This window comes from Scyliorhinus torazame, chromosome 2 (assembly GCF_047496885.1).
Source record: "Scyliorhinus torazame isolate Kashiwa2021f chromosome 2, sScyTor2.1, whole genome shotgun sequence".
NCBI lineage: Eukaryota > Metazoa > Chordata > Chondrichthyes > Carcharhiniformes > Scyliorhinidae > Scyliorhinus > Scyliorhinus torazame.
In genome coordinates, this window is record NC_092708.1 from 268,798,017 (window position 1) to 268,812,890 (window position 14,874).

General features: G+C 45.9%; 1 protein-coding gene across 2 annotated transcripts in view; it reads right to left on the bottom strand.

The window, feature by feature from the left end:
- The window catches only part of LOC140398419 (zinc finger protein 106-like), a 128,011-nt gene that overhangs the window by 23,931 nt on the left and 89,206 nt on the right, over positions 1 to 14,874 (bottom strand). For both annotated transcript variants that reach the window (XM_072487092.1, XM_072487101.1), the window contains 4 exons: positions 12,067 to 12,122; positions 11,289 to 11,434; positions 9,842 to 9,976; positions 8,909 to 9,025 (listed from right to left, as the gene is read on the bottom strand). In XM_072487092.1, the coding sequence (XP_072343193.1) occupies positions 8,909 to 9,025; positions 9,842 to 9,976; positions 11,289 to 11,434; positions 12,067 to 12,122 (454 nt within the window). The remainder of the gene's footprint in view (positions 1 to 8,908; positions 9,026 to 9,841; positions 9,977 to 11,288; positions 11,435 to 12,066; positions 12,123 to 14,874) is intronic.

Here is a 14,874-nt window from a genome sequence, read left to right on the forward strand (position 1 = left end):
CCAAGCCGGCGACGAACAGCTCCTCAAACACGGTCACAAACATCCCCCACCTTTTCTCAAACCCCTCTGCCGAGCCCCTTAACTCATACTTTGACTTCTCCAACCGCAGGAAGTCGTACAGGTCACCAAACCAAGCTGCTACCCCCGGTGGTGATGCCGTCATGCAGAGAGGCGAAGGCCACGACATTGGCCTTCCTCCTCTCCATGAGCTTCGGCTTCTCTGAAACCCCAAATATCGCCACCAACGGTCCGGGTCCACCTCCTCCTCCACTATCCTGGCTAAGACCGCGAACACACCCGCCCAGAATCTTCCCAATTTTTCGCAACTCCAAAACATATGCGTGTGATTCGCTGGCCCCCGCCCACACCTCTCAAGGTGCAGGCAGGGAGATGGGTGACCACCAGAAGGGGCAGGCAGTCAGTGCAGGAATCCCCTGTGGTTGTCCCCCTCTCGAACAGATATACCCCTTTGGATACTGTTGGGGGGAATAGCCTATCAGGGAAAACAGCAGCAGCCAGAGCAGTGGCACCACGGCTGGCTCTGATGTTCAGCAGGGAAGGTCAAAGTGCAGAAAAGCAATAGTCATAGAGGACTCGATAGTCAGGGGCACAGATATGCGCTTCTGTGGACGTGAAATAGACTCCAGGATGGCATGTTGCCTGCCTGGTGCCAGGGTCCAGGATGTCTCCGAATGGGTAGCGGGCATCCTGAAGGAGGGAGGGCAAACAGGCAGAGGTCGTTGTACATATTGGTACTAACGACATAGGCAGGAAGGGGCATGAGGTCCTGCAGCAAGAGTTCAGGGAGCTAGGCAGAAAGTTAAAAGACAGGACCTCTAGGGTTGTAATCTCGGGATTACTCCCTGTGCCACGTGCCAGTGAGGCTAAAAATAGGAAGATAGAGCAGCTAAACACGTGGCTAAACAGCTGGTGTAGGAGGGAGGGTTTCTGTTATTTGGAGCTCTTCCGGGGCAGGTGTGACCTGCATAAGGAGGACGGGTTGCATCTAAACTGGAGAGGCATTAATATCCCGGCCGCGAGGTTTGCTGGTGTCACACGGGAGGGTTCAAACTAGTATGGAAGGGGGGTGGAGCAATAGGTCAGAAGGTGAAAAAATTGAGGGAGAACTAGGGAATAGGGCCAGTATGGCTTTGAGGAAGAGCAGGCATGGAGATGTTGCTGAAAACAGCGGGACTGGTGGCCTGAAGTGCATATGTTTTAATGCAAGAAGTATAACAGGTAAGGCAGATGAATTTAAGAGCTTGGATTAGTACTTGGAACTATGATGTTGTTGCCATTACAGAGACCTGGTTGAGGGAAGGACAGGATTGGCAGCTAAACGTCCCAGGATTTAGATGTTTCAGGCGGGATAGAGGGGGATGTAAAAGGGGTGGAAGAGTTGCGTTACTGGTGAGTGAGAATATCACAGCTGTACTGCAGGAGGACACCTCAGAAGGCAGCATGGCTATATGGGTAGAGATCAGGAATCAGAAGGGTGCAGTCACAATGTTGGGGGTTTACTACAGGCCACCCAACAGCCAGCGCGAGATAGAGGAGCAGATAGGTAGACAGATTTTGGAAAGGAGTAAAAGCAACAGGGTTGTTGTGCTGGGAGACTTCAACTTCACCAATATTGACTGGGACTCACTTAGTGCTAGGTAGGGGCTTGGATAGGGCAGAGTTTGTAAGGAGATCCAGGAGGGGGTTCTTAAAACAATATGTAGATAGTCCAACGAGGGAAGAGGCTACACTGGACCTGGTATTGGGGAATGAGCCTGGCCAGGTGGTAGAAGTTTCAGTAGGGGAGCATTTCGGGAACAGTGACCACAATTCAGTAAGTTTTAAAGTGCTGGTGGACAAGGATAAGAGTGGTCCTAGGACGAATGTGCTAAATTGGGGGAAGGCTAATTATAACAATATTAGGCAGGAGCTAAAGAACCTAGATTGGGGGCGGATGTTTGAATGTAAATCAACATCTGACATGTGGGAGGCTTTCAAATGTCAGTTGTAATGAATTCAGGACCGGCATGTTCCTGTGCGGAAGAAGGATAAATACGGCAAATTTCAGGAACATTTGATAACGAGAGATATTGTAGGCCTCGTCAAAAAGAAAAAGGAGGCATATTTCAGGGCTAGAGTCTGTGTGGAATATAAGGAAAGTAGGAAGGAACTTAAGGAGTCAGGGGGGCTAAAAGGGGTCGCGAAAAGTAATTGGCAAATAGGGTGGGCCCACTGAAGGACAAGCGAGGGAATCCATGTGTGGAGCCAGAGGAAATGGGCGAGGTACTAAATGAATACTTTGCATCAGTATTCACCAAAGAGAAGGAATTAGTGGATGTTGAGTCTGGAGAAGTGTGTGTAGATATCCTGGGTCACATTGAGATCCAAAAAGACGAGGTGTTGGGCACCTTGAAAAATATTAAGGTAGATAAGTTCCCAGGGCCTGATGGAATCTACCCCAGAATACTGAAGGAGACTAGAGAGGAAATTGCTGAGGCCGTGACAGAAATCTTTGGATCCTCACTGTCTTCAGGGGATGTCCCGGAGGACTGGAGAATAGCCAATGTGGTTCCTTTGTTTAAGAAGGGTAGCAAGGATAATCCAGGGAACTACAGGCCGGTGAGCCTTACGTCAGTGGTAGGGAAATTACTGGAGAGAATTCTTCGAGACAGGATCTACTCCCATTTGGAAGGAAAATGGATGTATTAGCGTGAGGCAGCACGGTTTTGTGAAGGGGAGGTCGTGTCTCACAAACTTGAGAAGAGTTTTTCGAGGAGGTCACAAAGATGATTGATGCAGGTAGGGCAGTGGATGTTGTCTAAATGGACTTCAGTAAGGCCTTTGACAAGGTCCCTCATGGCAGACTGGTACAAAAGGTAAAGTCACACGGGATCAGGGGTGAGCTGGCAAGATGGGCACAGAACTGGCTAGGTCATAGAAGGCAGAGACTAGTAATGGAAGGGTGCTTTTCTGATTGGAGGGCTGTGACTAGTGGTGTTCCGCAGGGATCAGTGCTGGGATCTTTGCTGTTCATAGTATATATGAATGATTTGGAGGAAAATGTAACTGGTCTGATTAGTAAGTTTGCAGACGACACAAAGGTTGGTGGAATTGCGGATAGCGATGAGGACTGTCAGAGGATACAGCAGGATTTAGATCGTTTGGAGACTTGGGCGGAGAGATGGCAGATGGAGTTTAATCCGGACAAATGTGAGGTAATGCATTTTGGAAGGTCTAATGCAGGTAGGGAATATACAGTGAATGGTACAACCCTCAAGAGTATTGACAGTCAGAGAGATCTAGGTGTACAGGTCCACAGGTCACTGGAAGAGGCAACACAGGTGGAGAAGGTAGTCAAGAAGGCATACGGCCTGCTTGCCTTCATTGGCCGGGGCATTGAGTATAAAAATTGGCAAGTCATGTTGCAGCTGTATAGAACCTTAGTTAGGCCAATTATAGTATTCAATTCTGGTCGCCACACTACCAGAAGGATGTGGAGGCTTTAGAGAGGGTGCAGAAGAGATTTACCAGAATGTTGCCTGGTATGGAGGGCATTAGCTATGAGGAGCGGTTGAATAAACTCGGGTTGTTCTCACTGGAACGATGGAGGTTGAGGGGCGACCTGATAAGAGATCTACAAAATTATGAGGGGCATAGACAGAGTGGATAGTCAGAGGCGTTTTCCCAGGGTAGAGGGGTCAATTACTAGGGGGCATAGGTTTAAGGTGCAAGGGGCAAAGTTTAGAGGAGATGTACGAGGCAAGTTTTTTTTACAGAGGGTAGTGGGTGCCTGGAACCTGCTGCCAGGTGGTGGAAGCAGGGACGATGTGGTGTTTAAGGGGCATCTTGGCAAATACATGAATAGAATGGGAATAGAGGGATACGGACCCCGGAAGTGCAGAAGATTTTAGTTTAGACGGGCAGCATGGTCGGCACAGGCTTGGAGGGCTGAAGGGCCTGTTCCTGTGCTGCACTTTTCTTTGTTCTTTGTTCTCACACTCATCTGCTACCCCTGAAAGAACCCACTCATTCTTGCCCGAGTCGTATGCACCCTGTGCGCCACCATAAACTGTATCAGGCTCATCCTTCCACAAAAGAAGGTCCTGTTTACCCTATGCAGTGCCCCACTACATACTCCCCAATTGATCTCCCCTCCCAATTTCCCGTCCCATTTCTCCTTGATCTTCACCACCTGCTCACCTCCCTCCTCCCCCAGCCACTTGTATATATCCCCAATTCTTCCCTCCCCTTCCACATCCAGAAGCAGCAGCAGGGTGTCCCGGCAACGCAGGGAACCCCCTCCAGACCTTTCACGCAAAGTCCCTAACCTGCAGATACCTGAACACACTCCCCCTCGGCAGCTCTACCCTCGCCCTTAGCTCCTCCAGACTGGCGAACCCTTCCTCCAAATACAGATCCTTCACCTTGACCAGCCCCACTTCCCTCCACCTCCTGTATACACTATCCATCCCCCCATCTCAAACCCATGATTCTCGCAAAGCGGCGTCACAGGGTAGTAACAAGTGAGGAAACTGCCAATATGCTGGTCATAATTTTCCGAAGCTCTTGAGACTGGACTTGTGTCTTTGGATTAGAAAATTTCAAGTGTCACTCCATTCTTTAGGAGCAAAAAAAAAAACCAGAGGAACTATTGACATATCAGCTTCATTTATTATCGGAAACTGAGGGACTGAGCACTTGGACAGTCTCTCTCACCGTACAAACTGCTGCTATTGCCACTCATATAAACCCTCATCTTAAGTCATTATCAATTATCAGATCCATTTCTTCTTCAAGTTCCCCATAGACTGCTCCCTAGTGGTGCTGTACCTCTCTCCTGGAGCACTGTTCAAAACCCTCCATTCAGATACTCCCCTTCTCACAGGTCCAAAGCACCCCTCAAGTCACAAATACCAGAGGCAGTGAGCAAGGGGCATTATCCTTCCTCATCTTGCTCAACCTCCTTTAACACAGTCAAGCACACCGACTTGTCCTCTGCTGTGTAACTGGGTCGGACGTCCCTCGCCAGGTTCCATCCTTAAATATCCAGCCGTAACAAAACAATCTCCAGGAATGGATTTTCCTTCTGCTCTTACAAGATGATCGCTGGAGTGCTCCCAAGATCTAAGCTCGGACCCTTCCAATTCCTCCTCTGCACGTTGGGCAATATTGTCCACAGATAAAAGGCTAACTCCCACAGATATGCTGGCAACACCCAACTCTGCCTCTTCACCAACTGTCTCAGACCAGCTGCTACTTTTATGTTGTCACACTGCGCCTTTGCCATCCAGTGTTGGATGAGCTGTGAATTGCTTAGGCTGGCTAAAATTGATTGAAGGTTTGGTGGTAAATAAACAGTGGAAACATTTAAAGGAACTCAAAATGTCCAACAGTAATACATTTCATTAAAAAACAAAAACTCAGCCAGAAAAATTCATCTGTGGCTTACTCAGGTTACGGTAGTATTAGATTAAAATTAACTTAGAATACTGCAATGGACAATAGATAGCCTGATTATGGGAGTATATTAGGAACCAGCAAAGGACCACTAAAAAGTTGAAAAGGGAGAAATTAGAATGAACCATTTCTTTGAAGTAGTAACATGCCCTGTGGATAAAGGGGAGCCAGTGGATGTATTGTACTTTGATGTGACACCTTATCAAACGCGTTCTGAAAATCTATGGTTATTGCGTAAAATAAAAGCTCACGATGAAAGGGATAACATATTGGCATGGATAGAAGATTAGCTAGCTAACGGGAAACAGTAGGCATAAATGGGTCATTTTCTGGTTGTCGGGATGTGACTGATGGGCCACAGTGATCAGTGCTGGGACCTCAACTCTTTACAACTGGTTTGGATGAAGGGACCAATCATATAGTTGCTAAATTTTCTGATGACACAAAGATGGGAAGAAAAGTAAGCTATGAAGACATAAGGGGGCTACAAAAGAATAGGTTAGGTGAATGGGCAAAGATCTGGAAAATGGTATAATATGGGAAAACGTAAGGTTGGCCATTTTGTCAGGAAGAATAAAAAACAAACCTTTTATCTAAATGTTGAGAGATTGCAGAGCTGACATGCAGAGGGATCTGGGTGTCCTAATGCATGAATCACAGAAGGTTAGTATGCAGCAAGTAATTAAGAAACTAACATGCTATTGGTTATTGCAAGGGTAATTGAATACAAAATAATAATAATCTTTATTAGTGTCACAAGTAGGCTTAGAAAATCCCCTAGTCGCCATACTCCAGCGCCTGTTTGGATACACAGAGGGAGAATTCAGAATGTCCAATTCACCTAACAGCGCGTCTTTCGGGACTTGTGGGAGGAAACCGGAACACCCGGAGGAAACCCACGCAGTCACGGGAAGAACGTGCAGTCCGCACAGACAGTGACCCAAGCTGGGAATCGAACCAGAGTCCCAGGTGCTGTGAAGCAACAGTGCTAACAGTAGGGAGGTTATGTTTCACTTATAAAGGGCATTGGTGAGACCACATCTGGAGTAATGCACAGTATTGGTCTCCTTATTTAATGAAAGATTTAAATGCATTGGAAGCAGTTCTGCGAAAGTTTGCTAGATTGATATCTGGAATGGTTCAGTTGTCTTATGGGGACAGGTGAGGCTTGTATCCACTGGAGTTTAGCAGAGAAAGGGACAACTTGATTGAAACATAGAAGATCCTGAGGGGGTGGATGTGGGAAGGCTGTTTCCTCTTGTGGGAGAATCTAGAACTTGTGGACACTTTAAAAAAAAAAGGGTCACTCATTTAAGACAGAGAATAGGAAAAGAGTTTTCTCTTAGAGGGTTGAGAGACATTTTTGAACTCTCTTCCTCAAAAGGTAGTCTTTGAATATCTTTAAGGCAGAAGTCGATGGGTCCTTGGTAAGCAAGGGGGTGAAAGGTTACTGGGAGTAGGCAGGAATATGAAGTTGAGGTTAAGATTAGATCAGCCATGATCTTATTACATGGGGGAGCAGGTTTGAGGGTCGAGTGGCCTACTCCCACTCCTAATTCGTATGTTTGGAAAATGTTGGCCCCTTGGAAGCAGAGACAGGAGAAATTATGGAGAAATAGCAGAGAAAATTAACAAATATTTCATGTCTTTTCACAGAAGAGGACAAATTAAATACAAAATACATGATAACCAAGGGGTTAAGTAATGATGGGAAATTTAAGGGATTAAAATCCAAAAATACCCAAGACCTACATCCTAGGGTTCTAAAAGAGATGGAAGTAGAGATGGTGGATGGACTGGTTATGATTTTCCAAAAATCCCTGGAATTTGGAATGGTCCCTGCAGATTGGAATTAATAGATATTTCTATTCAAGAAAGAAGTGAGAAATAAAACGGGGAAGGTCTGTTAGCCTGTAGTCTTCGGATAGTGCTGCAATCTACCATGAAGAAAGTCTTAACGTTGAAAATCATAGTATCAAAGTCAACATGATTTTACGGGAAGCAACAGTGGTTGATTGGAAAATTCATTGTTGATTTGAGGATGCAACTAGAAGGATAGATAAAGAGGAACCAGTAGATGCTGTATATTTGGATTCCAAAGGCATTCAATAAGATGCCACACAAACGTTTACGGGTAAATGGAGTTGGAGAGGAATACATTACCATAGATTGAGGATGAGTTACCAGATGGGTAGTAGAGAATAAGGATAAACAGAATGTTCAAGTTGGCAGGCTCTGACTAGTGGAGTGCTGCAAGGATCAGTGCTGGGGTCTCAGCTATTTACATCTATACAAATACTTAGGTGACGTGATCAAGAGTATTGTATCTAATATACGAATAAGGAGCAGCAGTAGCTCATTCAGCTCCTCGATCCTGTCCCACCATTTAATAAGATCATGGCTCAATCATAGAAGTGCAGAAGGAGACCATTCGGCCCATCAAGTCTGCACCGGCCCTTGGAAAGAGCACCGCATCTAAGCCTACACCATTCCCTATCCCCATCACCCCACCCAATCTTTTTGGGCAATTTAGCATGGTCAATCCACCTAACCTGCACATCTTTGGACTGTGGGAGGAAACCGGAACACCCGAGGAAACTCACGCAGACATGGGGAGAAAGTGCAAACTCCGCACAGACAGTGACCCAAGCTGGAAATCGAACCTGGGACCCTGGAGCTGTGAGCAACTGTGCTAACCACTGTGCTAACCACTGTGCTACCGTGCCCCCCTGATCTGATAATCTTAAATCTGCATCCCACCTCCATAATTTATTACCCCCTCTGCTTGCAAAGAATCTATCAACCTCTGCGTTAAAATATTTACCTCTGCCTTAAAAGCTCTGCTCCCACCACCTTTTCAGGAAGAGCGTTCCAAAGGCTCACGGCCCTCAGTGAAAAGTTTTTCTCTCCAGTTTAAATGGACACCCTTTATTTTTAAACAGTGGCCCCAAGTTCTCGATTCTTCCACAGGAGGAAACATCCTCTCCACATCCATCCTGTCAAAACCCCTCAGGATCATGGAATTTTTAATAAAGTCGCTTTTACTCTTCTAAACTCCAGCGGATACAAGCGTCGCCTGTCCAACCTTTCCTCATAAGATATTTGGTAAACCTTCTCTGAACTGCTTCCAATGCATTTATATCCTTTCTTCAAGAAGGTGGCCAATACTGTACACAGCACCCAAATGTGGTTTCACAAGTGCCCTGTAAAGCTGAAGCACAGGTCAGTGAGCACAGAGGCGATGAGTAACAAAGGATTTGGTGCAAGTTACGATAGGGCAGCAGCATTTTGGATGGATTCAAGCTTACGGATGGCAGGAAGCAGGAATTGGCTCAGAGAACATTAATAATAATTCCAAGGAGGAAAGCCGGGAGGAACTCCCAAGGATAAGGATGTGCCATGAAAGGCACCCAATGGAGGATACATTGGGGAGCGCACCAATGGTACATACCTTAAGGTTGAAGGTAAACACAGTGCCATTTGCCAGCCCGATGTATAGGATACGCCATCGACAGTGCATGCTCAGCACTCGGTCCGACACGGTGAACTGGTCCAGCTGCATCTTGCTCTGTTTAAAATGAAAGCAAAGTATTCACAGAAAGATCTGACTACACGTCCAGTATTTAAAATAGGGCTCCACATCGGCTATTCTTTAAAGACTGCATCAGTACACAAAGAAGGGACCTTCCCAATCTGATTTAACCTGCACCCCATTATGTCTGAAAAGCACAGGGCAGCACGGTAGCGCAGTGGTTAGCATTGCTGCCTCACGGCACCAAGGTCCCAGGTTCGACCCCAGCTTTGGATCACTGTCCGTATGGAGTTTGCACATTCTCCCCGTGTTTGCGTGAGTTTTGCCCCCACAACCCAAAGATGTGCAGGCTAGGTGGATTGGACATGCTAAATTGCTCCTTAAACAGAACAAATGAATTGGCTACTCTAATTTAAAAAAAAAAAAATGTCTGAAAAGCATTCGAGCAAAGCCAAGCCGCCATTCCTGGAGCTCTGTTTGCATATACCACGCTTGTATTCCCATGTGTATAAAGGTTTAAGAGATGATCTAATTCAAGGATTAAAGAAAATTATGATAATTATAATTATGAAGCACTTTTTCAGACAAAATTTCAGAAATGTTCATAAACGATATGCTGATATTGGGAGCCCTTTGTTCAACATAGAGAGATATGGAGTTACTGTGTGAATAACTAGGAACCGAGATACAAATCAAGCATGAGCTAATTGGATAGGTGAAGGCCAGACTGAGCCTCATGTTGGATTGCAATCGCCTTGAGGAGCTGAATAGCCTCCCTTCTATTCCTATATTTCCTTTTGGTGTTAATGATACAGAGTTGATGGATCCATAATGTACTATTTTATGACCCACCTTCACATCATAACAGCGCACTGTATGATCACTGGATCCTGTATACAGACACGGGGTCTTCCTTTGACCGTGTACGATCACAAAACAGTTCACTTTTGTATTGTGACCCTCAAAGATACCGACACATTTCCGACTCTGAAATAGTACAAACAAGTGTAAAAGTCTTCAGGACAGGTAACTGATGATTCAAGAGGAAATGGCAGGATGAAGGCATGTTATATCCTTCATAATGCTCAAACGTAAAATGCGCAATCCCAAAAAAAATCCCAACATTGACCGGCCATTGCTGCATTGTTGATGGTCCAGAATCTTGATCAGCTTCCCAGGCTGGCCCGTTATGTTCGTTCTCTCTGCAGTAAACCCACAGGAGTTTGCGGCACAGGTGGCGATTCGCTCCATTGTGTCTGTGCCAGCTCTCAGTTCAAGCAATCACAGTGGCCCACATTCCTTCTATAGTTGTTGATTAGTGCGGCCCACACTCCTGCCATATTGTTGATTATTCTATGTCTCAAATATTTATCCAATTTTTCCCGAAACAAATACAATGGTCCTTATCAAACATTCGCTGCGGCAACCCTCTGTGCAAATAAATCCATTCGCTCTCCTCTGTGATAACGCCCAAGCCATGACTTCAGATAGCTAGGCGGTGGACAAGAGCCTAATCTTTTCATCCTTTGAGCTTTTATTCAGAGACGCATTCAAACATACATCTCCAAATCCAACACCAGGTTGTCCTATTTATAAGAGCTCAATTGAATACTAAGTTAAGGCCCGCTAGCTGAATACAGTTAAATATCCAATTAAGATACAACTTATGATCTTTGACCAGACCCCCAGCTTTTTGGTAAGATCCGGTTAGGGACCAATAACATTTTGTTTAAAGTGAACAAAGTTGGAGATTGAAGACACTTGCAGGAGAATAAAGCCACAAGATTCCATGTGTTTTGAACAAAAATAAACTTTACGATACAATGTCAGAAAGAGAAAACCACTGACAATATCTATCTTATACTTCAATATTCAGGGTTTCTATGAAATACATGTAGATTAACCAACCAACAATGGTCAAACACACCACACTGCACAATAAATGCCAAATGCAACCAAAACAGATTCCACTGATTATCCAGAACAATCACAATTTGTATGCCTCGATCAAAGGTCCTTTTTGCTCTACGGAGAACAACCCCTGCTTCTCCAACCTAACCTTGTAGCTAAATTCTCTCATGCAACTGCGACCTCAGTCAGGCACAACCGATTGCTTCCAAACCCACCTTTCAGCCAAAATCAATCACTTCTGGCTATCGTGGAGAATGCACAAAACTGTGGGGGAAGATTGCAAAACATTGGCAAAGAGAAGCCAATTTAAACAAAAAGATGAATTAAATGGTCAGTTCTCAAATCCAAACAGACAGCCCCACTGAAATCTCTCGGAAATGGCCCATACCATCAGATTGTAGACACGGACAGTTTTATCAGCAGAGCAGGTGTAGAGATGACTATTGTCTATCAGCATGGAATTCACAGCTGCCCGGTGACCCTCGAAGGTTCCCTCAGTGGGATCATCCTCGTCCACACCATCCGAGGACAACTCTAAGAAGAGAGACACATCAGCTATTACACAGAGAATCAACACATATCTGTACGTCAAAACCATCACAATTGAAGTTACAAGGGGGGGGGGGAGAGAAGCGGGATGGGAGGAATAGGAGGGGAGGAAGGGAAAGAGGGCAGAGGAAGGGATGGCCGAGTGGGACGTGGGTGGAAGGGAGGAAGAGCCGAGCGGGGACGGGGGAGGGAAGAAGGGCCCAGCAGGGATGGGGTGGGAGGGAGGCAAGGCCGAGCAGGGAAAGGGGGTGGAGGGAGGGACGGAAAGAGAGCAGAGGGAGCGTCGGTCAAGCGGGGAGAGGAGTAAGAGGGTGGGAGTGAGGGTGGTTTGAGGGGGGTCGGAGGGCCGAGAGGGGACGTGAGAGGGAGGGCCGAGCGGGGATGGTGAGAGGGCCGAGCGGGAATAGGGCCGAGCGGGAACGGGCTGGAGAAAGGGCCGAGTGGGGACGGAGGGCTGAGCGGGGACGTGGAATGGAAGGGCAAAGCGGGGACGAGAGGGAGCACAGGGACAGATTGCTGAAACGGATTGGTGCATGGGTATGGACAGTATTGACTGGACACATGAGAATCATCTAACAGAATATGAGTGTCCTGTAATTAAACAATGTGTTTGAGACCTGATGTGTTCCTTGATCCTTTCAACGATGACCCAGGAGTCTGCGTCTCAGCCACACTGTTCAAAATGAGAAAACAAATATGGTACATTGGTCTGGAAGAGAAATGCTATTGCAATTTTACATAGAACATACAAACATAAATAGAAATAAGAACCCTTACCATGGAGTTTGAAGATGAGGTTTCAAGTCCCAGACCAGTGACTTTTTTTTAAAATATAAATTTAGCGTACTCTATTCATTTTTCCCAATTAAGGGGCAATTTAGCGTGGCCAATCCACCTAGCCTGCACATCTTTTGAGTTGTGGAGGCGAAACCCACGCAAACATGGGGAGAATGTGCAAACTCTACATGGACAGTGACCCAGAGTCGGGATCGAACCTGGGACCTTGGCGCTGTGAGGTATCAGGGCTAACCCATTGCACCACCATGCTGCCCTTTAGACCAGAGACTTGGTCGTGCAATCCACATGGACCTTCCAGTGCAGACCTTCCAGTCAGAGTTACAGTACTTCAGTTTACACGTTACGATCGGTCGAATGAATAGACATTTAGCCTCTTGAGCCTGCTCCATAATTCAATAAGATCATGGTTGATCCGATTGTGGCCCTCAATAACCTTCGTTATTCAGGTATCTATCTACCTCTGCCTTAATAATATTCAATGACCCTGGCTTCACTGCACTTTGTGCAAGCGAGTTCCAACGGTTCACTACCCTATGAAGGAAAATATTTTTCCATCTCGTTTTTAAATGGGAGGCCTCTTATTTTTAAACCACGTGCCTTAGTTTTAGACTCTTCCACGAGGTGAAAATTCTTTCAGCATCTACCCTGTCAAGTCGCCTCAGGATTTTACATGTTTCAAGATCACCTCTCAATCTTCTACGCTCCAACGGAGATCTGTCCAACCTTCCATCAAACAATAGCCCCGCCCAATCCAGGTATCAGTCGGGAGAATCTTCTCCACACTGCTTCAAATGCATTAATACCCTTCCTTAAATACAGAGACCAAATCTGCACATCCACAGTGTGCATAATACAGCCCTCACCAACCCTGTACAACATCCCTATTTTTATTCTATTCCTCTTGCAATAAGTGACAACATTCCGTTTGCTTCCTAATTAATTGCCGTACCTGCCATCTGACTTTGTGGTTAATGTGATGAACCAGGACACCCTGATCCCTCTGGGCCGCAAAGCTCTCCACTTAAATTTACTGCTTTTCTATTGTTCCTGCCAAAGTGGACTCTTATCTGTCACATTTTTGTCCACCCACGTAATCTATCTATAGCCCTTTGCAGACTCATGTCCTCTTCACAACTACTTCCCACTTATCTTTGTGACGTCAGCAAATTTAACAACTAGACATTCGATCCCTTTACCCTAGTCATCGATATCAGTTGCGAATAGTTGAGGCCCAACCACTGATCCCTGTGGCACTCCACTCATCATATTTTGCCAACCTAATAAGAACCATTTGGGCCTACTCTCTGCTTGTTAGCTAACCAATCCTCAAATTATGCTAATGGTTATCCCCTACAGCATGAGCTCTTATTTTGCACAGTAATCTTTGATGTGGCCTTCTGGATATCCAAGTACAGCGCATCCACAGGTTCTCCTTTATCCACCATGCTTGCCATTTCCTCAAAGAACTCCAATAAATTGCTCAATAAATTCCCTTTCACAAAACCAAAGTTGACTCTGCCTGATTACACTGAGATTTTCTAAATGCCGTTATAACCTTCTTGATAATAGGCTGCAGTAATTTCCTTACAACAATGGTAAGCTAGCTGGCCTATAGCTTCTTGCCTCCCCCTCCTTTCGTGAATTGTCACAATCACTATTTTCCAATCTAATGGGGACCGTTCCACCATCTAAAGGCCCATCTGTTCTCTCATGTAGGTGTAAAAGATCCCAATGGTAGTATTAAAATATAATAATCTTTTATTGTCACAAGTAGGCATACATTAACACTGCAATGAAGTTACTTTGAAAAGCCCCTAGTCGCCACATTCCGGCGCCTGTTCGGGTACACTGAGGGAGAATTCAGAATGTCCAAATTACCCAACAGCACGTCTTTCGGGACTTGTGGGAGGAAACCGGAGCACCCGGAGGAACCCCACGCAGACACGGGGAGAACGTGCAGACTCTTCACAGACAGTGACGCAAGCCGGGAATCGAACCTGGGACCCTGGCGCTGTGAAGCAACAATGCTACCCACTGTGCTACCGTGTTGCCCTTGAGCAAGGCAGGTCTTTTGGTCTAATTTAACCCCCAATCAACATCATTGTTGGATTGCTATTTGGGTGCCCTTGTGCCCAATGTGTTTGTGTGCAAACTGGCTACTGCGTTTGCCTATATTGGAAGAGTGACTCCACTTCACAATGTACTTGATTGGCTGTAGAGCACTTCCAGACAGTCTGAGACTGTGTAAAGCACTGTACAAATACAAGCTCCATTTTTCTTTAAGAGTATTCCTCATTTTAAGGCCCTGCTCCTGAAGACGCTGACTGCTACTGGGTGCAATGGTATGTGCCTGGTGGGACTGCATCTGTACAGTACGAGGCCAATGGCAGGACACTGCTTGGTATCACAGCTGAGCTCTTCCGTATCCACTCAACTCAGCAGTAGCCAAGTCTGAGGACCCTGGTTGCAGTCTGTACAGGGGGAACATGGATTTATATAGCGTCTTTCATGTCGTAAAAAAGGTTGAGAGTTATGAAACAGAACTTATTGAGCTACGAAAGGAGATATTCAGACACAAGAAAAAATGTGTTCCAATTTTGAAGGAGGAGCGAGGGAGGTTGCGAGTC